This window comes from Cariama cristata, unplaced genomic scaffold (assembly GCF_000690535.1).
Source record: "Cariama cristata isolate BGI_N322 unplaced genomic scaffold, ASM69053v1 scaffold3044, whole genome shotgun sequence".
In the NCBI taxonomy this organism is placed as follows: domain Eukaryota; kingdom Metazoa; phylum Chordata; class Aves; order Cariamiformes; family Cariamidae; genus Cariama; species Cariama cristata.
Window position 1 is genome coordinate 8,143 of NW_009611022.1, and position 24,728 is coordinate 32,870.

A 24,728-nucleotide genomic window follows, 5' to 3' on the forward strand; every position below is an offset into this window, starting at 1 on the left:
CCAGAATCCAAAAACTCACTTTATGAAGACTTCATCTCAGTTAGACAGGTTATTCAAGTTCAAATATACTTTACAAATACATTTCATACCATGCAAGTTTAAATAATATTTTACACCAGAACTCACCCTTTTTCTTCTAACTTTTCTCTGGAAAAAAGTTGTACTACATAAACATAACTATTTTTTCACTAAGATAACTAAAGAAAGCCTAATCCTTACCTGTTGTAAATCACTATCACCCTATTGACAGTAATGCATTCATGTCCTTGAGGGTCTGGCCCAAAACTATTTTAAAGCCATGTTATTAAAAAAAATATGGTAACAGGATATATTCTCTAAGAAATCCATCTAATATACAGTCTGATGAAGCATCAGAACTCATAACAGCTCTTCACTTTTAGGTACTAAATACTCTATAATAATCACCAGGTAATAGTTCTTAGTAAGGCAATACAACAGCAACAGCTTTCCACTGTTTTGTTTGTTTTGTTTTTTTTTTTCTTTTTTCCCTACTTCCAAAATGCCCTATAAAGCTGCAAAACCATGTAACTTTTAAAAAGTATTGTAAGACAGACAACTTCAAACTGAGTTTTTGCTAAAAAAAACCCCCTCAACTCTGCTCTATCTTTTGGCCACGATGGCTCAACGATGTTGAAACAAATGCTCTATATTAAAAAGTCTCTGTAGCTACTGACAGAGAAAACTAGTATCACATACTAGTTACTTATTTCTCCAAAAATCGTATTTAGAGTGTGCAGTTTACACCCAAGATAAGCAAAACAAGATTGTCAAAACAGTACTTCAACATGTAAGAGATGAACATATAAAGGCACATACAGATTGTCAATGATTAGATCACATTTCTTTGAAAACAGAGCATTTTCTGCACTTGTAAACAACTTTGTTTACGTGAAGGCTCACACCTTTAAAGTGAGGTTAGTGCTGCTGACTCAGTTATTGCTACATTCACAGTTTAACAGAATTTTAGACAACATATGAGGTACACACCCAAATAGAGCCATCTTCATTTCTTCCTTGTTCATTTGATCATTAGATAACTGAATTATGCAGACTAAAACTACTGACCATAGAAGCCAGTAACACCCCGATCATCAGATCCAAGATAAACATTAGCAGTGATCAAACTTTGAAAGAGCAAAAAGTCACCTTTACAGAAAAAAGTTCCTGTTCTTCATTACATGAGTATTTTCTTCATTCTTATGTATGCTAGTAAACTTTTATCCAGGCACATTAAGAGCCGATTCAAGCCATATTAGAATTTTTGCACCTTTTGACCACTATGTTAATTCAGTCTCTTGATTTAACAGCTTGGAGTAAAAATCACCTTCCCTTTGATCTTCTGGCATACAAGTCTCTTATGCTGTTTGTTAGCTGCTTTACAAACACTTCATATACTCTTCCGCAGTATGTATGCGTGGTTTTCCGTAATTCCAGTTCAAGGGGCTGCAACAGGGAATGAACCAGATCATCTCCAAATGAATACTGTAAAGAGGTTAAGAAAAGAAGATTTAAGGTCAATACGGAAGAGTGTCATTTAGTCAGAGTTATTAAAGAGTTTTATAAAAATGCCTTTGAACATCCTATTTGCTTTCTATGGGTTTATTAAATGTTTTCAAGAACTCAGCTTCTGAATGCAATATTTGAAAAACACAATTAAAACATGAGTTTTGTTTTTTTTTTAAAAACATTCAGCAAATGAACATATCCAGACAGGCAAGGAGGAAATTTAAAATTACCTTATTAAATTAAAAATCTACAGATCTAAAATGATTTCTGGTTATTTCTTTCTTGAATGATGTATAACTTTTAAGGAATACAATTCTTATCAAATTATAATGAAACTACAGTAAGAAAAGTGGTACTACTGAAGTTTCATTAAACTGAATGATGGTCAAACACATACTGCGTTTAACATTGACATGAAATAAAGAAGTCATTAATTCAATAGTGCAGTAGTTTTTATAAACAAGTGATAAACTAAAACAGCATTTCAAATTAACATAATTTTGTTCATCTTATTAACACTGAATCAGCAGTGGTTTACATAGTTTCTCTGACATATTCATAAACCAAATGGGATCATAAATAAAAAGAAATAATTTTTTCTTTTGTTTTTGACAATGCTCGAAGGAAACAAAGAAATCTTATTTTTATGGAAACACAGTCGCTTTCCCTGCAACATATTCTCCGACTCCCCAAAGTACTTTTCTTCATTTTTATATCCATATGACAACATGTAATAAAGCATCATTAAAATATACTATTGATTTTTGAAGGTTATACACACACAATAGCCTGCTACATTAAAATGTGCATCAGTGCTAAATTTTACAGCTCTTCAGTGAGTATACTGATGTAGTGATAAATAGTTTATTAGATGACTTATTTGCAGAATGAAAAGAAGTCGCTGTGCTTAGTATTTAAAGGAACAGCAACATATTAATACTCTGAATCTCTAGAAAAGGTCAAAACACAGAATTTTCTACAATCTAAATCTAGCTACAACTAAATGTTAAATGTTGCAGTACACACAAACTTTGGGAGAAGAAGGGGTTTTTTTCCCTGCATTTTAAAATCTCCAGGAAAAGGAAGTTTCTAGTGATCTCCAAATGCTCATACAATTTACTAGATATATTTATTAAAGGAATGCGAATAAAGCCTTTTAAATAGACACTGAAAACCTACAGGCAATGTTTTAGAATCCTGACCTAGACATAGTCTACACTATGTTTCTAAAGACGCTCATCACAAAAGGAATACAGGGGAATTCTGTCCAAGCAGTAAAGGGAAAACTGGTGAAACACCATCACTTAAAAGCGAAAAAAAAAATTACTTTGTTGCAATCAAGGTAAGTATCCACAAAATCCACAAAACACATGCAGCCCCGTAGATAAAATTACATAAAAAAAGTAACTTTCCACAAGTACAATGCTAACAACACTTACATTTTTTATTGCTTCATAGACCGCCCTAAAAGTTGGTTGTTTATCATCATGGTAAACACCTCTGTTTCCATGAAGAATAAATATACCTTCTTCTTCAGCTTCCTTACAATTGCTTCCATAGATGCAGTGATCAGGCCGGTAATTCCATTGGCAAGGAAAGACATAAAGACTTTCTGTGCAGAAAAATGACAACTCTGGATTAAGTACCAAAATCACTCCAGGAAATACACTAATGTTCTCTGTTTTTCTTAAGGCTGCTTCACAAATTTCTGTACAGTTGTTTTGAAACCCAACAGTTAAATTACACACTAGCAAGCTCCAATGCTGTCTCTCAAAGTAAACGTTTTCAGAAAACGACAGAAGTGAAAAGGCCCTTGAACACTTTCACTGAAAAGTCTGCTAAAAGAGTATTTTCCTGGATTTTTGAACATCATAGAAGAGATCAACTTTGTCATGCTAGACACAGAATCAATGTGGATTTACCTGGATTGTGAAAAAACATAATGTTCAATAGATCCTGATCACCCCATGTTATGTTCAACTTGTACTTCTTCAGCAGCGGCATAAGAATTTCTCCCCACTGTAACCGGACTGGTGTCATATCGTTCTATTAAATAAAACAAAGCAAAACAACACACATTCAGGACAATTACACCTACACAGAAGGAAATGCCCTACAGAATTGCAGTAATTTGCTTTTCAAAGTTATAAATCTCAAATGTACAGATGATTTCTTCCTTTTAAACAAATGAGCATCTAAGGAAAATAGTTATGGACATTTCCAGTATGCTTTATTTCTCAACTATTACCTTACAGGGAAAATAGAAGTAGGAGACGCATACGATTTCACAGTCATGTCAAATTTTTGTCTTCAAGATTTCCCTCAAACATCTCAAACCAACAGTTCTAAGAAATAGCAAGGTTTTTTTTGGACAGCAGTAGGATCTAACACAAAAACTGCATTTAAGCGATGCATGCAAGTAGATGGGCACTAAATATCCACACTTCATGCAATTTCTCTGTCTTTATCACAGAACGATAACGTACACAGGTTTTAAAGTTAACTTCAAAAATTCAAAACAGATCAATATGAAATTATTAAATAGTTCCAAACATATACAGCTGGAAAAAAAAAGTGGCTACAAAAATACAGAAATCCTTCAAAGGTTTTCAAAATAATTTTCATTGAGTTAAACTAATTTTTTTAATTACTGAACTTGAACTTCCATAACAAAGGCACAACTTTTCACCAGCAAAAGGCAGTAAGGCTCTAAACCTACAGCTGTTACTTAATTCCCACATTCTCGAGAGATTTAGCAAAATCACTTCAAAGGAAAAGGAGAAGGGGTTCCTCTAAGGTTTTGGCTGAGGAGGTGCTACGTGGAGTAAGGTGGCCTACACTGAACTCCATGTTACCAAAGGGGTTACCATCCGCAGTGTAACAGGTTACGTATTCTAAAGCTAATTTCTTATCTTTACACCATGTTTCAGCTCAGCTAGAACAGAATAGGAACAAGGCTGCTCACTCCATACCTCTTCCTTCAAGTTGGGAGAGTGAGGATGGAGTAACAGTACAGGATTGTACCCTCGATTCTTTTTAACCAAGTTGCCAAAAAGAAAATTAAATTAGAACTCCAGTATGGTTTGAGAAAACAGAAACACCATGTTAAGAAACAGAAGAGATTACCAGGAGCAAAATTTTCAGTTTTAGGATTATAGTATCAAAGAGTTTCTTCTCTGAGCTTTCCACTGACAAACTAGAAAGTGCAAAAATTAGCAGTTCAGTTTTAAGTCTTTCCTCAAATCATTTCAGCCATCAAATATGAAGGGCTTGCAGAACTGAAGACTAAAAAAAAGAAATACTATGAGATTTCAGACAAGAATTAATACAAAAAAGATCTATAGCTTATATTATGTAAGAAGCCAAACAGAATATTACAGTCCCTTCTGTCCTAAAATATTTATGACAATGATTGCTTGCAAGTATTCGATGAGAGCAGGCATAAGAAATGCACAAGAGAATTCTTCTGTAGCAAGAATTATCATTAGGCTGAGTGCAATACGATTAAACAGAAGAAAACACAGGCTTAAGACCAAGCTAAAACCTTCCAAAAAGCAAATCGATCTGGCTGAATCACAGTGGGTAGAGATTACTCCCTCACCTGAACTTCCCATTCACAGAATATTGACCTAAGGTTTAAATTTAGACCCAATGCTAAGAATTAAAAGCAGAATTAAATTAGCTCACTGATACCAGGACAATCATAAGAGAATATACAGTAGTAAGTAAAGTTTTAGAGCAATCCATAGAAATTTTACTTTAAATTGTTAAAGTCATTATTTCATATAATTTTCATTTAACTTATACAGTTTTAATAGCAGTGAAATCCAGAATACATCCCAAAGAGATGCAAAGCAGGTAACAGCATACAGCACATTGCCAGATGTCTAGAAGCAAGACTACTTGACAAATAGCGCTACCAGATTTAAGAACTGAAATTGTAGTATTTCAATAACCTTTGCATAAAAAGAAGAGAGTTATATATTACTTTATTAACACTGATATATAATGAAACCAGTGTGGGAATCAGAGCAAGAGAAACTATTTGAGTAGTTATACAACCTCCTCCTTTAAAATTCTACTGAGGTCAAACAGCGTGAGAAGTAGAATGCTCAAGTTCAATCAAAATGGATGATAGAATTGCTTTTCAAAAGTTATTCAAGTAAATATGAGAAAAATATCTCCATGATAACTTAAGGATTTCCAGATTATAAACCTCCTCGCCAACATTCAACAAATTACAAAGAAGGTTAAAGAAGTTGAAGAAAAAAACCCCCTCAGGGTAGTGAACATTTCTGTGATGCCATCAAGCTGATACAGGCAGGCTCTCATGAACCCTCAAAATGGTGGGTTTTTTTGAGTGGAAGAAAAAGTGCAAGAAGGAAATATATGTAAGGACATTAAGGTATTCTCCTACATTTTTTTTTTGTTTAGATGCTGTGCTTTAATTAGTTTGGTTGTTACTGATTTCTGTCCCAGAAGACATCTGCCTGGCCAAGGCTGAAGTCAGATTACAAGAGCTGTCACATTTAGCCTGTAGCAACCTCGTATTACCTTTCTCTTAATTCCAGTTATGAAGTTGAGGAAACTATAATATAAATATAATATTATATTAAAGTTGTGGAAAAATACTCAAATCATACAGCAATATCTAAACAAACTGCAGTTGTGTCCCACAAACAGTTGACTAATTTAAACTTTCTTAACCCAAACGAGAGCAAGCCCTCTTCCTTCTGGTTACCTGACCTTTCCCAGTTCCCGCACTAGCAGTGCAGTGCTAACACTTACTACATGTTTTTGTGAGCTGATTTACTTCACTAACCCAGCAGTAGGATTTCTTTGTTCTACTGTTACCAAATTTAACTGAATCACAGAAGGGACCAACAAACACCAGAGGCTAGGACAAAGTAAATAAGAAAAGCAAGGAAGAGCAGCTGGGAAGAGATGGGAACCTTCCTTTTATAAGCAGTTAGCTTTCGCATAGGCTCGCTATATTTCTTGGAACTATAGCCTTAAGCAATACTGAGTGTTAAAAAAACCAACTGTATAATGGCTTAGGTCATAGAAACTCTCTGACCTTTGATTTTTATTTTTTTTTTTGTCTAAAGCATACCCATGAACCTCTCCTTTGCACACACTATCTGGAGTTATTTTGTTTGGGGCTTGTTTGATTTTTCTAAGAGCTCCCTCCTTTCCATGACTGCCCCCATCTCAGGCATCACAACAACTAAGTTTATCAAGAAATCTGATAAAAGTCATTGTTCTCTATTCACAAAGCCTCACCGGTCTAGGACTTTTTGTTAAAACACTGTATCTGTGCTATTTGCTATATCTCTTCCAGTTTAAAATTATCAACATCTATATCTATACAAATACAAAAAAAGTTGCCTACTATTACCTCTTCCATCTCCTAAATACTCTCACATGTTTTACATTCCGACTTTCTAATTGCTGCTCAGCAAAGACCAGGGGTAGGCACTAACCATCAGAAGATTCATTACCGATTCTAATCTTACGTCCAGTCAGGCACTCTTTAATGACCACACTATATTCAATAACATATATGTGCAAGCACATATCTGTATATACACACACACGTGCGTGTATATATACGTGTGTGTATACACACACGTGCGCGTATATATACACAGTGCACATATTTGTACTGTATATATACACAGAGTCTCAAAACACACAAGACAAATAAGATAGTCAGGACCAGAAGGGACAACTTCCATTAGGCACCACAGATAGCCAAGTAGCTAGGATGCTCATATCTGTGTATATACACACACACGTATATATACGTGTGCGTATACACACACGTGCGCGTATATATACGTGTGTGTATACACACACATGCGCGTATATATACACAGTGCACATATTTGTACTGTATATATACACAGAGTCTCAAAACACACAAGACAAATAAGATAGTCAGGACCAGAAGGGACAACTTCCATTAGGCACCACAGATAGCCAAGTAGCTAGGATGCTTGTCTGAAATTAATAAATCTGACAGTCCTGAGAAGACTGAGGCTTGAATAAGTAAGTGGATAAAAGACGACTTAATCCTGAGGCAACACAGGAACTACAAGGTTTCTGCTACCCAGGTGACCACTATAACCATTGGCTAAAGTCTCCGGTTCTCCTTTTTATTTATTCATCTTCTGGTTCCTCCTGACTCTCACAAATCAACGTGACAACAGAAGAAAGATGCTTAAAGGCCTCAAGCAGCTCAGCCTGTCATTTTGGGCTGAAGAAACTAGACAAAGAACCCACAGTTTTAAATATGTACTGAACAATTTGAGAAAGAGCATTAAGATTAATGTTTTCAAGACAATTCAAGACTTTTTTGTGTTCTGATTCCCCATACTAGTTATGACAGACGATCTTCCTCACCACACAAAGAAGTTCAGTGGCCCACTTAGCCCGAAACTGTACCTCGTGATAGGTATACAGAAGTTTGCCAGCAGGATCATGAGAAAAGTGTACTGATTTGTGCCTTGCCTTATACCTGAGGTCTTATAAATCACAGATATTCACCCCCATAATAAAGAGCAACTAGGGAAAAAAAAAAAAAAATCACTTGCTCCAAGGCTGGTTTTGGTTTAGCAATGTGACATGTTTCATTGCACAATAAACAGGAATACGCAGCAGATATTTTATGGACCTGGAAAATACTCCAGGCCTCTAGTACCAAGAGAAAGTGGCAATATTCCATTTTGAATTTCAAAATATTCATTAATGATTTCACCTACTTAAATCTGTATATATACAGACTTAAATTTTAAGAAATTATCTGGTTTAGGTGTTAACCCAAAAGGACTTTATATCATCCTCTAGAAAACTGCAGCTAATTTGAAAGACAATTTTAGTATCCTACATAATCTGTATACTTTTGAAAATTTTAACTCCAATTTTAGTAAAAATACATCAAACTTCCAAGAAATTGATACCCTAAGTTGTACTGAGAAGCCCAACCAGAATTCTGGCTCAGTATGAACAAAATATCAACCTTATCTCAGAGTTTACCACACTAAAAATAATTCGCTACACAGAAATGTGTTGTCAGAGGTTAAGATACATGCAGTTTTCAGTCCCATATTTTCCCTGTTACACTTTTCAGTATTTACATTTCTCCGGAGGCTACAATCGGGAAAACAAACAAATAACAAACTAGACAATGAAGGTTCCACTGATGATACGTACAGAGAAGTCTTCTCAGGGCAGCTACAGCTATATACTATACCTACTATAACTTTCTAATTTAATTACAGCCGAGATAATCCATTCTCCATTTTTCTTAAATTCTCTGTATTTCCATAACAAAAATACATAGCAAGAATGTTAATATGAAAGTTAAATCTTTCTTTTTTTAATATGAAAGCTAAAGCTAAATGGGGGAGAAGTAACGTTTACTGCCAGTTTATAATGCCCTTCTTATGGGTGTACCTTCCAACAGTTTTTGACTGCATGATTATTTTTCCCTAATCAAGCTTCTCTTAAACAGAGAAGTACTTTTTCCCCTAGCATAATCACATAGCGCTGCTTTTGTACTTGTGTTTCAAGTACGTAAGAAAAAACTTCCCATCTGTGGAGCAATGACCATTGCTGCCGCTGCACGCACTGCTTTAGTAAGTACTTTCATGATGAACTTACTTCTCCACAAAAACTACGACTTCAAAGTAAATCAAAAGATACTTAGGGGGATAATCACCTGGTTACAATGCAAAAGATCAAAATTTGGAACCCGTACAGTTAGAATCACTTACTAAATGTTTTGGCACCACCTCCTGGTCATACCACTACACACATGTTTAAAGGCAGTTTACCGTACACATGAACGTTTTCCTGGGATCTCTACAGTGCAGAAAAAAATACCAGAATATCTACTGACAAATGTAATTTACAGCAGACTGTATCAAGTCACAGGATCTCTCAGAACTAAGAAAAATTAAAACAAGAAAGCACACTTGAAATTCAGGAATTCCAAGACTTACAGTGAATGACATTTAAAAAACACCAGTTAGATACCATTTTAAACACAGTATGTTTTTAGAGCATTATTCCAATTACAAGAAAAATATTTTGAAAAATACTGCCCCACATGAATTTGAAACAGGACTAGAATTAAAAGATGTAAAACCGCAGAAAACGAAATAAAGGCAACACACATACCTTGAAATACTTTCTTCTGATACGTGTCATATTCATTAACATGACTCCAGAATTTATTCCAGTTGCTCCATAATAGGGATGTCTAGCAAAGCGATTATACCACCCGATACGAGGCTCTTCATGTTCCGGTGCCATTGCAGCAATTTGTGTGGAGTTGAACTTTCTCAGAAAAGACCAAATATCATCAACAGGCCTCAAGAACAGGATGTCGGTATCAACATACAGTAGCGAATCCACATTTTTGAGGATTAACTGTGAGGGAAAGAAATTTAAAACCAAGCTTTTAAGCTTTATTGAGCTTCTCTTCATAAAATAGAAGTTGCTGCCATTACGTGATAAAGTTTAAGACATTTTTGTCACATGCAAATAAATTCACTTTGGACTGATAGTTTGCAGTCAATAAATTTGTGATCATTCCCTCTTCTCTCATTTTGGAGAATTTCTGTAGAGTGAAACAGAGGTGTTGTATCGAACAGTGATGCAAAGGCACCCGGTTTACATTTTATATCCCAGGGCTCCTCAGAAGGGGGCTGCAGGCCAGGCGAAACATCACCGTAACAGGAGCTCCTGTCTTCCTCCTGCTCCCCTCCCTTCCCACGCACCTCACCAAACAGGGAGAGCTGTGAGGGAGCCCCAGAAGAGACAGTATTTGGGAGACAGCTGCCACTGCTGTCATTCACCTCGCCTCCAGTATGATTTCGGAAAGTGCCTTAGATGAGCAAAGAAAAGGCTGCACAAAACTCTCTGGCAACAATAGCCCATTTCTTGTTTCGTTTTCTCTAATACTCCTCATCCCCACGCATGCAGGCAACCTTCCAACAAAACGAGGAGATGAGGTGTGATAAATCCTTCTTACCTCCAGAGGATGACATGACCTCTGCCTCTCACCGAGGACACTGTGCCGTAACGCAGCAAGTGAGAAAAGGCCTGTCATTCTGTAGTGTATTAGTGGCACTGAAGAAGGTTAAATTCAGAGGGATTTTTAGGATGTCATAAAAGTAAATTTTAAGCATAGTAGCAGTTCTTAATTTAAAACTAAGCAGACATTAGATGAACAAGGACACCCTGATACTTCATAAACAGACTGCTTTGGTATTGTCCTATTACAGAATAACTTACTGGCAAGAACAGCCTTTGTGAAGCACATGGTTTAAACAATTTCTTCCATTCTGCTGCACTCTCAGTTGGAAACGTTATTGGATATAATGTGTAATTAACTTTTCCTTCATAGGGGAAGTCATCAAGCTATATGAAAAGAAGAGATCACAAAAACTACTTCAGCTCAATTCTATTACAAAAAAAAAAATCAATCCCCCATTGAATTGATAATTGAACACAACTGCAACACCTCCCTTAGATAACAGAAATGCTTCCTGAACTACAAGAATCTGTCAACTCTTCAAAACACTTGAACAAAAAAAGTGGCACATGCAGGCCACTATGAAGAAAACTTATCATTTCAGATCATACAGAAAAGCAAAGGGCAAGTAAAATAAATTAGTATTTACAAAAAGTAAATACATTTTTAGAAAAAACACTTTTCCCCCTCTTAACTAGTTTCAACAGGAGAAATACCAACGAAATCTTTCTCAATTTAAAATAACCTTACGCAATTTTTGCCACAGTTACTGTTCACACGACATTAGTAGGCGTAACATACTAATGTCATAGTTAGTATGACATTTTAAGCACAAAAATAGTAAAACTCTCCACAGCTATATACTAGTCAGCTTCTAATACTGCTACTCCAGTCATAACGTTATATTCATTACCTGGAATTTAATTAAATTAGGCATAACCATATCTATCATTTTCAAAGACTGATGTTTCACTTTGTTTAGACAACGTAGGGCTGACTCATACTGTAAGCATAGGGATAAAACCAGACAGATCTCTATTTTCTCTTGTAAAACCAACTTTGAATAAGCTCACAAGACAACTCCTTTGTGTTCAGAACATCAGGTTTGTATTTAACAGATTCAAGGCGACAAATCAGGAAGTTTTGGTCTGTCTCTGTAAAAAGCTTTGATATCGGCAACTGGCATTTTTCCACAGGGGAAAAAAAAATAAAATCCGAAAATCCCCATCCAGCATTATGAAAGACTTGCGTATTACCTTATTTTTAGACCCCTGCATTTCTGCCACTATATCCAGTAAGTACTACCCGAGAAGCAGAGAAATTGCTACATATTACTCAAATTGCACTACAAACTGATTAAATAAATTATTTGGGTACTTACTATATCTTTGAAACTCTCATGCAATTGGTCCTCAGCAAAAATATGAAACTGGAGAGGTTTGATGCTGAAAATAACGGCGGATCTCAACATAGTAACAGTCTCCTCCAGTCTTTCACCGCAGGCAACCACTGCTAGATGCATTCTCTCAGAAGGATGTGTTTTCATATAATCATATCTGATACAAAAACATTTTTTCATTTGACACTATTTCTAGCACAGGCTTAAGGAAAAGCTCTACTATATACTGCAGCATGTCATTTAACAAAATATCCTTTATCATATTTAAACCAGCAAAGGATAACTCAAAGAGAACATAGAAACTACAGCATTACACCTCATACGTTGGCTTATGTTTAACCTGAACTGTTCTCACACTCATCCCCACCACCCCAGCCTATGAGGGAAAAACAAGGCATGGAAGAGCTATACAGAAACTAAACAAACAAGCATTTATTTTCTTAGTAATCTTGGTATCCATTAATAGCAAGGAATTCTATCAAAATAGCTATGTTAAAAGAAAGATCACATGAAGTCACATCGAAATGTGAAAGGCTGACAGCACATTAAGTCTATACATGAGTTCACTTTCTCCTCTTTCCCCGGACTCAGTACAGAGACAGGTAAACATGGTAACTACATCAGAGTTAAACTCAACAACCGATAACAGAACTTTTTAACAGTAGAGGTTAAGAACATTATTGAGCGATCTAGGCGTTCTGTCCATTTTCTGCTCCAGTAAGTCCTTTTGTCAAGTCTATGCGCCAGCACTTCTCCTAAGCACTGGCAAAGAGCAAAGAGCTTTCTCCTCGCCTTGCCCCCTGCCCCAGTACACCCTGGGTTGGAAGAGGGGGACACAGACGGCTGAGATGGCCTTGTGGGACGTCCTGGGGCTCCGGAGAAGCCCCCAGGCACCCTGCCCGTGCCCCTGGGGCTGAACTGCTGCGAGGCACGGGGCCCGGCAGCTCCTTTCTTCCTAAAGACAGCTAGCTGTCCAGCCCTTACGGCGAGAAGGGCCTGGTACGCATCAGACAGCGTACATTTAAAAGTTAGTTCAGTAGTTCAATCGGCTAAAATTATCATTGGCTTGGTGGCAAGTGCAGTGGGCATACCAAACCTAAAGCCACTTTCTCCTGGATTTCATATACTCAGTTAGTCAGAAAAGCTTTCAAAGGTTTTAAACATCCATCCACTCAAAGCCAATCCTCAAACCAGTATTCTGTGCTTGGGCTACCTGCACGGACTGTGGGAGGAGGGGGGCTCATAGAACTAAGAGTATCTGAAGGTTTCAGTTACAAGTTTAATTCCAAGTTACGCAGACAAAAAAAAATTCTGAAGTTAGAAAAGACTTTCCCAAAGCAGTAACGGTAGAGAAACGCTTGGCAAACATACCACTCATTCTTAGAAACTTGCCAAAGAGAGATGCTTCAGAACAGAAATTAACAGATGTGGTTCTTGGCACACGATCTCCACCCAATTTATGTAACTAAAACATTTAGATGCGTACAAGTTTTCCTTTAAATTGACAGAAGATACCATGCAAATACACCTTTTTTTCTTTAAGGCATGGAAGAGCAACACACATTGTTTTGAGTTCCATGAGGCAAAATACAAGCAAAGATACCACTGTAAAACTGCTGAAGTTTAATGCCATAAATAACGGCTGCATTTAAAAAACATTCTGAGTTTTGGAAGAATTTAATGCCCTGGAACTAAAAAACTCTAGCATCCCAGGGATTTAAGATTAATAAAATTTTAATTAGAACACAGAGTCAGTCTTAAGTCAAAGTTTTAACTTAAAGTCACACAGATGAAAGACTTTATAGGTAGGATTCAGATCCAAAACAGGTCACCTAAATGAAGATGCTGACATACAAGATTGTGTCCAAAGTCTCATTAAAGCCAATGGAGATCTACAGAGCAGGATATGGACTGCGGACAGCAACTCATCTTATTTCAAAGTAAATACCATGGGCTTGATTCCATTTTTCAACATGGGTGTAGTGCAATTTTATTAAATTTTATTAAAAGCTCTAGAATATCCCACCTGACCTCCAGGTGCCAGTCCAAAAAGACTGCGTATCTCAAAGACCATGTTGTACCTACCAGTCCTAAGGGGACATCTAGGATACCCAAGTACTTCTCAATTAACACCAGTCATTTACTTCTCAGCAACATCATGCCTACTCACCTGGATCATTCTCTACGCTCCTTCAATTTTAATGACCACTTAAGGCCTACTTGACATAGACACCTATATGCTGACATCTATATTCAGATGATTTAATCCACAGACTGAAACCTTTTATATGTCTTGCAGCAAAACCTGAAAAGTAGTTCAGGTTAACAGGAAAAAAAATACAACATAGAATCTTTAAATGTAGCCGAGGCATGCCCATTCACACCTTTGTACATAAAGCTAATTTAAACGTTACACCATGTAGTAAGTAGCTAATATAATAAACACAAAGCAAGCTGAATGTGATGAGGGTAGCTGAAACCCACAAATAAGAACACTGCTGCAGTCTGAACAAGCTGCAAGCAGCAGATTAGCCTCATGACTAATCCGTTGAAAACGGAATTACAATAATTAAGCCCTGAACTCATGAGAGCCTACAGTGATATTGCAAGGTCATGTGATAAATAAGGGCATAACCCACACTAACTGCATAGCTGAAAGCCAAGTTCCTGAACCACATGTAACACGTCTTTCCATGAATACGGTATGATGAAAATCATGCCAAAGCAACCAACTCTAAAACGCACCGAGATTCAAAGACTGTATTTTATTATTTCTACACCTAGTAACATCTGCGAATAAAAGAACATTTCAAGCCACAAAACCAAAAACAGACTGATCATATCATAATGCTTTTACAGTCACTTTGTTCACACAGTCTTTGTTCTATGACTTTCTGACTTCATGAGTTCAACTTTTAAAATTTGTGTTTAAAAAATAATTTTTTGAAAAGGCAAAAAAATATTTAGAAAAAGCTAGTAACAACTGAATGTCAGCTTGTACAACAGCTAGACTCAGATCCGTAGAGTCCACAACACAAAGCTTTATCCCCGAGGCAGACGGAGGAAGAAGCCCCTGGAAAGAAGAGGCCACCATTCCCTCTGGGGACTACCCACTAAGAAGGGGATGAGACATGTTAGATCTCAAAGACGTACTATGGCAGGAGAAGTTACGAGATTCCAGAATTGTGGTTCTTACTCAACTCCATGAAGAGACATCCTTTAGTGATTATAACCCCTGTTTGACTTCCCTGCACACAGACCACCGGCAATCACAGCCTCCTTTTTAATAAACAGGCCCCAGTGCTGCTCCTCTCCGTACATACACATCTCTATCCACCCCCAGAGGGAAATCATTGCCCCATCTTCATCCAGGGACACTAACAACTTACCTCTTGTGCTAATCCTCTGCCAACATCTTTCATCACTTTTTCCTCCTCCTCCCACTAGAAGCAGTATAAAGTTTAAGCCGACCATCACAGCTACCAGCTGGAACTCCGCAGCCTCGCCTTCAACACTTACATGCCCCGGCCATACATGCCCCGGCCACAGAGCAGGTTTCCTATGCCATGACTTGTTTCACTCCCTTCTTCAATATTATGGCTACATGATTTTGGTCCTTCCCCTAATTCCTTTCAAAATTACCTGCCCTCAACTGCTCCCTTCTCCACTTCTCCTTCCTGATTTTTCCAGCCTCTATAACCCTTTTCCCCATCTTCCCGCCTCTGCTCCCCACTGCAGTTACTCATGCAACTGCCTCGCCAGAAGACAGCGAAAGGAAAACCCTGTTCATTTAGACAGCCCTGGGCCTGGTATGACCTAACGACACAACATTCTACAGCAATGCAGGGTTTTCTTAGCAGTTCAGCAGCTGAGCTGACCCCGAGCACAAAAAAAAAAAAAAAAAAGTATTTTACAAGAACTGTAACTTGTCTGAACCTCAGCAAGTTTGGAAGCAGAGTAGCACAGCAATACCCTTACTGAACCTCAAATCCAGGCTCTCAAAGTGTTAAGACACTTTGAAAAGTGAGGAGATACTTTCAAAAAAATGTTCAGAGGCAACGTGAAAACCACAAAAATACAAACACAGATTTCTATATGCACATTTCTAATCACCAGTAGCCTGATGTTTTGGTGTGGGAGAACTTAATGGGGAAGCTAGAAAAAGCAACAACAGTGTTAAATACAAACCGTATTTTAGTAAGGCTTTTGGCTAGACTAACAAGGAAAACTTGACAGCCCTAATTTCTAAAGGAAAAAAAAAAATCTCCAATAATGTGGGAGTCCTAGCTCCTGGGGGGGGGCACGGCATGGGAACCTCTGGTAATTAAAATGGAAAAGCAAAGAACGCACCTGTAATCCAACAGAAGACACTGAGCAGGAAGCCATGACAGGATTTCAGTGTTTAGGGACAAACAAGAGAACTTCACTTGTCCGAGGATACTAATTACACATGAGTGGTGGGGACAGTAAAAATAAGTGAAATAAAACACTTGAGAGCACAACACACATGCTCCCATAAGTTTAGAAAACACATTTAAACCAATCCACTTTGACAGTGTGACAGCAAAAACACATACTTTAAAACATGCTGCTCAGCAGCAGCATAAGGCCAGGTACAAGCCTTGCCCCGAAATATTTCTGTGTTGAAGTGCAGACCTTCATTCTGCACTGATTAATTCTGCTGTGGGTTAATAATCTCTGACAGGGGAACATAGCTGGATACACTCAATGAATCTGCTACAACAAGATTTTCCAGAGCCTGTCTGTCAAGACACTGCCTTACGTTTAAAGATGTGTACCATGACACACTGTATATTAAATTAGCATTTCTAGGTCAATTAAAGTTATGAAGTAATAATTTGGTAGTAAGCGACAAAGGTATGCTTTGATGGGTTGTACTCTTCTCTTCTAGAATCTTCAATGCATCCCAGTTGAATTTCTTGGGAAAAAATCCAAACCCAAATGTTATCATCACTAAAATACTCATCAGTTTCACAAAAATCTTAGCTCTGCCCTCCAGACTTGGCACAAGGCACTGCAGTGGGAGTATCCTGCATATGGTTAAGACAGGGCTCTCCTGTTCATACTCTTGCGTAGACGAGCAAGGTTCATGAACGGCACTAAGAGCATGTATGAGAGGGTACCCAACCCTCAGGAACACCCAGACAGACATCAGGAATCCTGTGTATCACTCTATCTGACTTGGGATGGTTCAGCCCATCCCAGTCCCAGCCTGCTTTACGGAGGTCTCAGCAAACAGCTCCTTCTGCCGCTGGCATGCACGGCCGCCCTCCACGCTCCAAACCCTCCCCAGCAGCCGCAGGGCTACAGCACCCAGCGTGACCTGGGTACCGTCCACAGCTGGCAGCGGGACCAAGGGCAATTTTTCCCTTTTTTTTAAGCCATGTTCACGTATAGTGGCACTGTTATTATGGAGAGTCACGAAGGGACCAGAGTCAGCCTTAATTCTGTGTTACAAACTTTGTGCACCAGAGATCCTCTTCCCCATCCGTTGATGTGCTCCTAAGAACACACGTAGGGATCAACAGGAAGCCCCTGCCCAGCTTCCCCGGCGACCGAGCTGTCCTCTCCTTCTCCCTTAATGTCGCTGGGGAAGCCAAGGAAGGAAAGGTTAGCATCCAGGTACCAAGAGCACAGAGTGCTAGGAATAACTGAAGTAATAAATTGGCCTCAGTTGTCCTTTCAAATTTTACTCTTGCCCATTGAGGAGTTACCTTTTTTAATATAACTGCATGAGTTGTAAACAATGTAAAAATATTTCTCATTTGCAGAGAAAACTGTCATCATCCTAATTTGCACCGCTAGTTTTTATGTACCACCACCACTGTATTATACAATGGTAACACACAAGGATATAAGAATTATTTTGTAGGTTACAAAAACATTTTAAAGATTATTCTACATCAAAGGAAGTTTTCCTACACTGGTTCTGACAGAGCTACAGCCTTGCTTTTCTCTGATCGTTTCTCCATATGGTCTGTTATGCACGAGGCATGCAATATTCAGCTTCCTAAATAAGGTTGCTTAATAAAGTCTCTCAGCCTTTCCACAACATCATTAAACTAACTTTCCTTGATATTATAACCAAGTGGACTAGGCTGCCAGGCTCAGCTGTGTTAAAGTTGTTTACACTTACTAGAACAACCAGAAGCCTACTGCAAATGTGTCTTCTTCTTCAGTATAAAAACCTAACCACATTGTCAGCGCAAATATTTTATCCATACAAATTTTTTGACAATTAGCATGGAAAATGCAAATTATATTTGTTAGAATATGCAGGGAAAATATTTTCATATAATCAACCTGTATTATTTCAAACCTGGCACCACGATATGCCTCAGAAAAACAAATGGTAGATACGTAAATATAATACAGATGGCTTACTTATCGCATCCTTTTTTCTTTTAATGCTTTGTGTTTGATCTAAATCAATCAATCATTAAGGAGCCTAACCCAGCAGCCTTTAGTGACCAGAAAAAGAAAAGCAAATAGGTAGAGTGCGAAGGCAACAAAGCCTACAGTGATCAAAATGCAACTGTTAATTCATTCCCACAGTCATTAGACATTGGATCAATGTAACTACAGAAATTACTGGGATTCGAAAGTCATGAAAATTCTAGTTTTTACTCAGCTTCTTAACTCTACTACTGCACTGAATTAAAAACAGGGCCTAATCAGAGCTCGTTTTGTAAAAGTATGCTAATAATACCAGTGCATATGATGTCAAAATGTCATTTATTCCATTACAAACTCAATTAGTAGATTAGGTTTGAAGTTACAATATATTAGTCATTTAAAAATGGACTATAAAAGTTCAAAGCCCCATCTTCCAATGAGCTAGCAAGTTTAGAGAAGAAGTCGTTTTTCAGGACTGTCACAATTCATCTTAATATATCTACACCACCAGGACCTCAATATACTTGGAAAATAGTGAAACTTACTTTTTTAACAAGCAACGCCAGTTAACACCCACTTAGAAGCAACATCCAAAACCGGCAGAAGTCAGGTCAGACAGCCGTAGTAATGACTCCTAAGAATTTCTTCCGAATCACTCAGTAGGAAATAAGCAGCCATACCAGCTAGATGACACTGAGCACCTTGACAAGTGTACTAGGAAAGATATGAATCATCTAGATCATGCAGAACCTGAGCCTCCTGTTGTCTTTATCAGCAATTTTAAGTTTTTGGCAGAATCTATACCACTGTATGTAAAAGTGATCTCATGCTTCCTCTATCAATGCAAAAGCTAACAGATATTCTGTACCAAAAGCACAGCACAAGACATTGTCTCAATAATGCTGATAATCAGAATGGTGATAAAAAAATAGGGGAGCAGAATAGCTCCGAAATCCTCCCCACATACAACACAGGCAATAGATCTTATACTGATTAAAGAGGCAAGGTCCTTATTATCCATCATTAGAATCAGCAACTGCTCAGAGCTCACTGATTTCAAATGATGTTGAATTAGCTACAGCATGAGTCATACGAAAGTCTATATATACACCTCTCTCCTAAAAAAATTCTGGATTCTTCTGCAGGTTTCCAACACTTTTATTATACTAACCTGAGCCTTATAAATCCACAGAACATTAGTTATCACTTCACGCTTCACACACTTACAGCTACTCAGAGGAAACGATGTAGCACGCCGCATTTCAAAAATGCCTATGCCAAGTTCTTTCTCTCATGAATAAACCAATCCCTGTGGTTCTGATATCCAGGAGAAAAAAAAAGCCAACTGTAATTTCAGGTAAGAACAGACTTAGAAATCCAAAAGCTGAAGGACTACCTTCCAATGTTTGACAAACTTCACTGGTAAAGGCAAAGGAGACATTCTAAAACTGAGATAAATTCTATGAATCTACTACTGGCAAAGAAATTCTGGCTATATGATCTGCTCCTGTGAACAAACTCATTTGGTTAGTTTATTGAAACAGCAAGAACAGAACACCAGAATCTCTATTCACAAACTGATTTATGATCTGGATAAATAGTGTTGTTCTCTCTTTCTGGATTAAACCAGGCCAAATAGAAGATTCAAGATAAGCGTTAGTGCAATTCAATGACTGGACTCTGGCATTTCTATTAAAAGCAAACTCATTGGAATTCCCATTATTTTCTTGGCACATCTACAGCCAGTGGTGTTAGCTACCCTAAGATTTCAATCAGATATGTAACTCTTAGGTTTTTCTCCTATCCCTCTCCCTGTCCCAGTCTCTTCAGTCCAGCTTTATTCTGCACCTCACTACAACAGCTGCACTTAACACAAGGCTTAGTCAATCCAGGATCAAATTATTTGGAGTAAGACACTACAGTAGAACTCCCACTCCTTTTTATTTCAAAGGATACTCGATTTAGAACCACAACGATGCCTCTTTACAGAAAAAGTTTCCAAGAGCCTTTATCTTCATGAATAATCTTGAAGTGGCCCTACATATCTTAGAAAACAAGAATGCTAGACTTCATTTGCTGTGATCAATAAACTTGCACGGAATTAAGTTCATTCCTCTTCCTCCAAAAATCTGTCTGCAAACTTGAGAACAACTAAGTATCACGTTTGAAGCATAGGATGATATCAAAGGTCTAAACCCTTCAGCTTCTCAGTGCACCTACTACAATGAACATATTTGGTTTGAGAGTTAGGCAGAACTGTAACTCATATCCACAGCTGAAACCGAATGGCAGCGATCTTCTGTGTCACCCCAGCACGCACAAGGAAAGGAGCCTTGGGCAGCAGGTTCAGCCCTGCAATCGCTTGCTGCTATCCACGGCGGGAGCCCTGTCTCCTCCTCTCTGCCATCTTCCCCACCTCTTCTCTTGCACAAACTCACTGCACTGCTCTGAAACCAGCTGAATTCATTAAACAGAGCAAGAAATAAACAACGTTTGGGGGAGGCAAGGGGGCCCCCTCTTAAGTGAAAGCATCTCACTGAGGAATTCAAGAAGCACTAGAGCCAGCACAGCGCATGGGGACTAATTTAATAGTAATATATTGATAAAATAATCAAACTCAATCTGAAAATATTAATCTGAACACATCCCCTTTACATATTTAAGCACTTTTTTCTTTCCATTTCAAAATGTATAAACATGAAATTTTGCAAATATTAAGGGTTCACCATGACAATTGTTTCACCACGAAAGAAACTGCACTCGCACAGATTGTTAACGTCACAATCAATGCATACTTCACAGCCACATGCAGCACTCTTAATAAAACAATACAAGTTACAGCTTAAGGTACATGCAAAGGAACTGCATGGGCTTTCTCCACTTCTGGTTCCAAGGTCCCACTTGCTTTACGCCTGGCAGAAAATCCGGAAAGGAAGTTTTCTGCTATTTTAGTGCACTACATTGTACTGTGGAGAGTTCACGGACATCATCGCGGTCAATGGGGTCAGAAGACAGCGAGACCCTCTCCTCCCTCAGCACTACACAACTGTGAGACTGGCTCAGATGCCCGCGGATGAATGAAGCGCACCATCACACCCTGTCCCTCCACTAAGCCCAGGCTAAGCCCCTACGCCCTCCACCACAACAGCACTGACATTTGGGTTACCCCCCTGTGCTAAACTTCATAAAGCTGAACTCCCAAAAGCTAACCTCTAAGGAAAAAAAAAGTGAATTGAGTCCATTCAGACAGCTAAATCTGCCAAAGGGAAAGTCAGATGAATCCCTGTGGATTGACATGCTGCCTAACAAGGGCAGCAAGAAAGACTCAGCAGTCCCAAATTACAGGGGCATAGAAACACATGGACTCGTTTAGCTTGGAAAAGACCTTTAAGATCATCGAGTCCAACTATTAACCTAGCCCGGCCAAGTCCACCACTAAACCACAACCTGAAGCACTGCATCTACATGTCTTTTAAATACCTCCAGGGATGGGGACTCAAATTTAAAAAAATTAAAAAATTAAAAATATCAATCTCAGCCATCTCTTGAAGTAACTTCTTGGCAACTGATGAGTTTAAAAAGCACCGACAGTACATAAGCAGAGAGGGACAGGGGACATCTAAAAATCTTTCTCACAGTCATAATTTTCAAAACTACGTTAAGTCTTGTGAAGCTAATTTTTTTTTCCCTTTGCTTCCCTAGAAATACTCAAGCTTCAGACTTAGAGGAAGAGATAGTCATATCAGAGGATGACCAGTAAAATTTTAAATGTAAGAAAAAATTGACTTACAACTTTAGTTACATACTGAAGAGAACTATGCAGGTTAGAGAACTTTATCTCTCAAGTAGCTTAAGGCTTTTTCAATTTCTTTTCAAGCTACTTCCGTAATCTGACAGCCTAAAGCATCTGAACAACCACGTCAAAACATTTAAAGTTATTGTTAAAGACACAACTTCAAGGACACAGTCTATGCTTTAACATACTGTATCTTGAAGCACATTCTAAAATGGTTGTTTCAGTGCTTTTACATGAAGTACCCCCCAAATTCTATAAAACATGTAACTTGAATAAAAAAAACTCAAAACTTAACTACTAAGCATATCTGCCAGTTTTTATTGCAAGTTACATCATGAGTATTACTGCGCAGCAAGTTTTATCAAAAATACTAAATTCATCAGTACCTTTTCAGACTATATTCAGATCAACTTTTTACCAATGTTAGCAAGTCTCTATTTAATGAAGCAACGTAACTGAAAAAATATACTCTTTGTAATATGACACTTGAGTCTATAATTTTAAAAACATAATAGAACAGGAGAAAGCCCAGCTAAAGGCAACCATAACATAAGCAGCTGAAATGTATGTGAAGCAATCAAAATATTTTGCTTTGTCACCTTGCTAAATAGCCAAAAATACTTATCAGAGACACCTGTCTGCAATCAAATAATAAAGTACTATTTAATAATAGATCCTACCTAAGAGCAGCTTCCCAAAAGCAGTTCATTCCACAAACATCAGAGGGCAGCATCCAATAGGAATTCCAGAAAGACACAGACAAATTCTTACACCTAACAGGATAAGACAAAAATAACCTATATAAATGTTACTGATTTTATGGCAAAGTTAAATGGATTATTTTCTAGCTCAAACATTACTGGAATAGGAAATTACCTGGCAGAAGACTGGCTATGTAACGGAACTTGGATAACACAAAAGAGGAGGTATTAGGTGCCAACCAGGGGGATTCTTTTAAGGAAGAACAGTGCCGGTCCTTTAGCCTTTCCTCTCCATGTATTTTCAGAGTGAGAAAAACAGCGGGGCTGGGATTTTTGAGGGTCATTCTATGTTCTTGGCTTAGTGTAAGTCCATAGGTAATAGAGTGAACGGCAACACTTAATGCTGGAAAGAACTCCTTCACCTTCGCAATACCTTTGTCTACCTCAAGCTGAGGAGCAAGTAGAACGTTTCATTTTCAAAGTTACATTGTCCATTTAAACACAATCCCTATTCATCCGTGACTCTATTTGGTGCAAAATGGATTTTTAACAAAAAACAGGGCTTTGCAGCACCAATTAATTCCATTGTTTCATAACAAAAGACTAACGCAATACAGAAACAATCAGCACATCTGGCAAGTCTTCCTTCTCCATACTAATGACAAGCCTAATAATTTATTGACTTGCGCTACACTAACAACCCAAAACACAGCTTTTACTAGACCAACACTACATTTTATGCAACAGTAATACAGGAAACATTTAAACAGAGCAACAGAAGTGTATTTTTAAAGCTTCTGGTGAGGAAATCAACATCAAGATTTAAAATCTTAAATGAGCAAGCAGAATATTTGCAAAGCAAGGGGTGCACTCCTGAGCGACCCCCTTGGCTCCCTCTCTCTGCCCTGGTGAAGCAATGCCAACAGTGTTCATCCTCCTCTGAAAGTTGGTATCTGTGAATGAACGATGTGCAAGAACTTGATGATGAAAAGGTATTTAAGGACTACAGCTCAGAACTCTACTGGAAGTTGGCTTTGCAAGTTTGAAATCCATCAGTATCATCTTGGTAGGGCTATGTGGTATCTGTAAAGGCCAATGTTTTGCAAATACCAGATTTAATAGATACATGTAGCATCAAAAATGGCAAGCTGTACAATTTCCTCTTTTTGTAAGACTTGAGGAAAATGACCCGATTAAACACACAGTGTTTCACAAAGCCTCATAAAGTGTTGGGGGAGTGGAGCAGTTCTTCGGTGCAGATTGCAGGAAATCCTCTCATCCTGTAGATACCTGTGTTTGCAAAGAATTAGTCAAGTAATTCTATCTCCTGACTTAAGAATGTCTCTGCAAATAAATATCCATGTACAAAAAAGAGGATCATGTAGGTTGTGACTGGGACATCTGCACTCCTCTGGGGAAACTAAATGGTGTAAAACCACAATTCTCTCTGCCAGATCCTTTCTTAATCTTTGTGGCTTTTGAAGTTTCTGAAAAACTTCAAGGCACATTAAGACCTTGCGCTTACCTGAAGAACAATCTTTACAATCTCCACTGTGTACCTTTTTGAAGTAACCACCTATCATTACTTTTAAGATAAATTAATAAACTCTCTCAAAAACAGTTTTCTGGTTTGGAAGATTATTATCTTATTATTATTATTACAGGGGATTCCTCTTCCAGCTGTCAAGAGCTGTGTTTTCTTAGCTGCCTTGAGCGACTATCCTATCCAGACTACCAAGGGAAGAGGCAAGCTCGAATTAACGCCCAAGTCATTTCTCTGACACATTAGGCCTTTCCAACATTCTATTTAGCACAATGACAAGGCCGCCAGCCTTGGATTTGATT

The 24,728-nt window shown here is 38.0% G+C and overlaps 1 protein-coding gene across 1 annotated transcript; it reads right to left on the reverse strand.

Annotated features, from left to right (window-relative positions):
• Positions 1–985: 985 nt before the first annotated feature.
• Positions 986–22,951, reverse strand: GXYLT1 (glucoside xylosyltransferase 1). The gene is made up of 7 exons (XM_009698069.1): positions 22,863–22,951; positions 11,952–12,126; positions 10,831–10,956; positions 9,712–9,963; positions 3,450–3,573; positions 2,967–3,139; positions 986–1,503 (listed from the first exon to the last, which is right to left on the reverse strand). Exons 1-7 carry the CDS (start codon positions 22,913–22,915, stop codon positions 1,342–1,344), a joined length of 1,065 nt encoding a protein of 354 aa, XP_009696371.1. The 5' UTR covers positions 22,916–22,951; the 3' UTR covers positions 986–1,341.
• Between the last annotated feature and the right edge of the window lie 1,777 nt (positions 22,952–24,728).